At 45.4% G+C, this 1,039-nt stretch overlaps 1 protein-coding gene across 1 annotated transcript; it reads left to right on the top strand.

Moving 5' to 3' along the window:
• Positions 1-775: 775 nt before the first annotated feature.
• Positions 776-1,014, top strand: PPTG_24170 (hypothetical protein; the record flags this gene model as incomplete). The annotated part of the gene is made up of 2 exons (XM_008915575.1): positions 776-848; positions 908-1,014. Coding segments are annotated over 2 exons (180 nt in total), but the record flags the coding sequence as incomplete, so codon positions are not given.
• Between the last annotated feature and the right edge of the window lie 25 nt (positions 1,015-1,039).

Genomic DNA, 1,039 nt, shown 5'->3' with positions numbered 1-1,039 from the left:
CAGCGCCGTCGCACGAAGGTCGTTTGGTCACATCTTACAGAATGACCCCTCGGTAAGCCACCTAACACAGTTCTCCTTACGTCGAACTGCGAATTTTATATAACAGGTTCTCAACCAATTTCCATTTTTTAAGTTTCAGAAGATATTGCTCATTGTGGATATGTTGGCTCAGATTTGTATATTATATCGGTTATAAACTCGAGTTTTAATTATTATAGCGAGGTCTCATTTACGACTTTCTATGATTTATAAAACACTCTTTGCTAGATTGATGATACGCAGGCATAGTTGCTCTTCCAGAACGTATAACAGGAACATTGCCTGATGGCCATCTTGGGCTAGTTGTTCTTAAGCAACATTTCCTTAGATATTCTAGTAGTATAACTGGGAGATTTTCGACCACGAAAATGCCGACTTGTGCGATAAAATTTTACTTACGTGGATACGAGTGTATGGCTGTTTGTACTTGACAGAATACTTATACACCACTCAAACTGGGGTAGGAATAGATACAGCAGTAGCTACGATATGAGAGGGTGGATTTGTCGTTATTTGGGTGGCTAGGTTGCGGTGGGGTTGCTGGATTCGACGATATGTAGCGGGGTTATGCAGGGGAAGGTGAGCTAAGACCTACCTATTAAAGTCAGGAAGTCTACCTCTTTCACTAAGCATTTAAACCGAACACTCTTTGAAAGATCGTTAGCATCTTCTGGACTCGGGCAGAATGACATTCTGTGACAGAAATGAATCAACTTTTTGTTCGATGAGGGATACCATGGCCGATCGCGGGTCCCAGGACCTCACTTTAGGCGACGAGGACAGTAGAGACGATAGCGGCGGACTTCATGGTGCGGTAGTGGGAAAGGTACAGGAAATTCGGAATTGGGTCGGTTTGATATACTGGTAGCACTTGTTGGTCAAGCCTGGACGACCATGGCCCCCACGACGCGCGAGAACGACCAAGATGCGCCGCCTCCGGGAGGAGAGAGACAAGCGGAGCTGGAAGCGCAGCTTGTACAACTACGCTGTGAGATTGCAG

This window comes from Phytophthora parasitica (genome assembly GCF_000247585.1).
Source record: "Phytophthora parasitica INRA-310 unplaced genomic scaffold supercont2.72, whole genome shotgun sequence".
NCBI lineage: Eukaryota > Oomycota > Peronosporomycetes > Peronosporales > Peronosporaceae > Phytophthora > Phytophthora nicotianae.
This window is presented reverse-complemented; position numbering and strand designations above follow the sequence as displayed.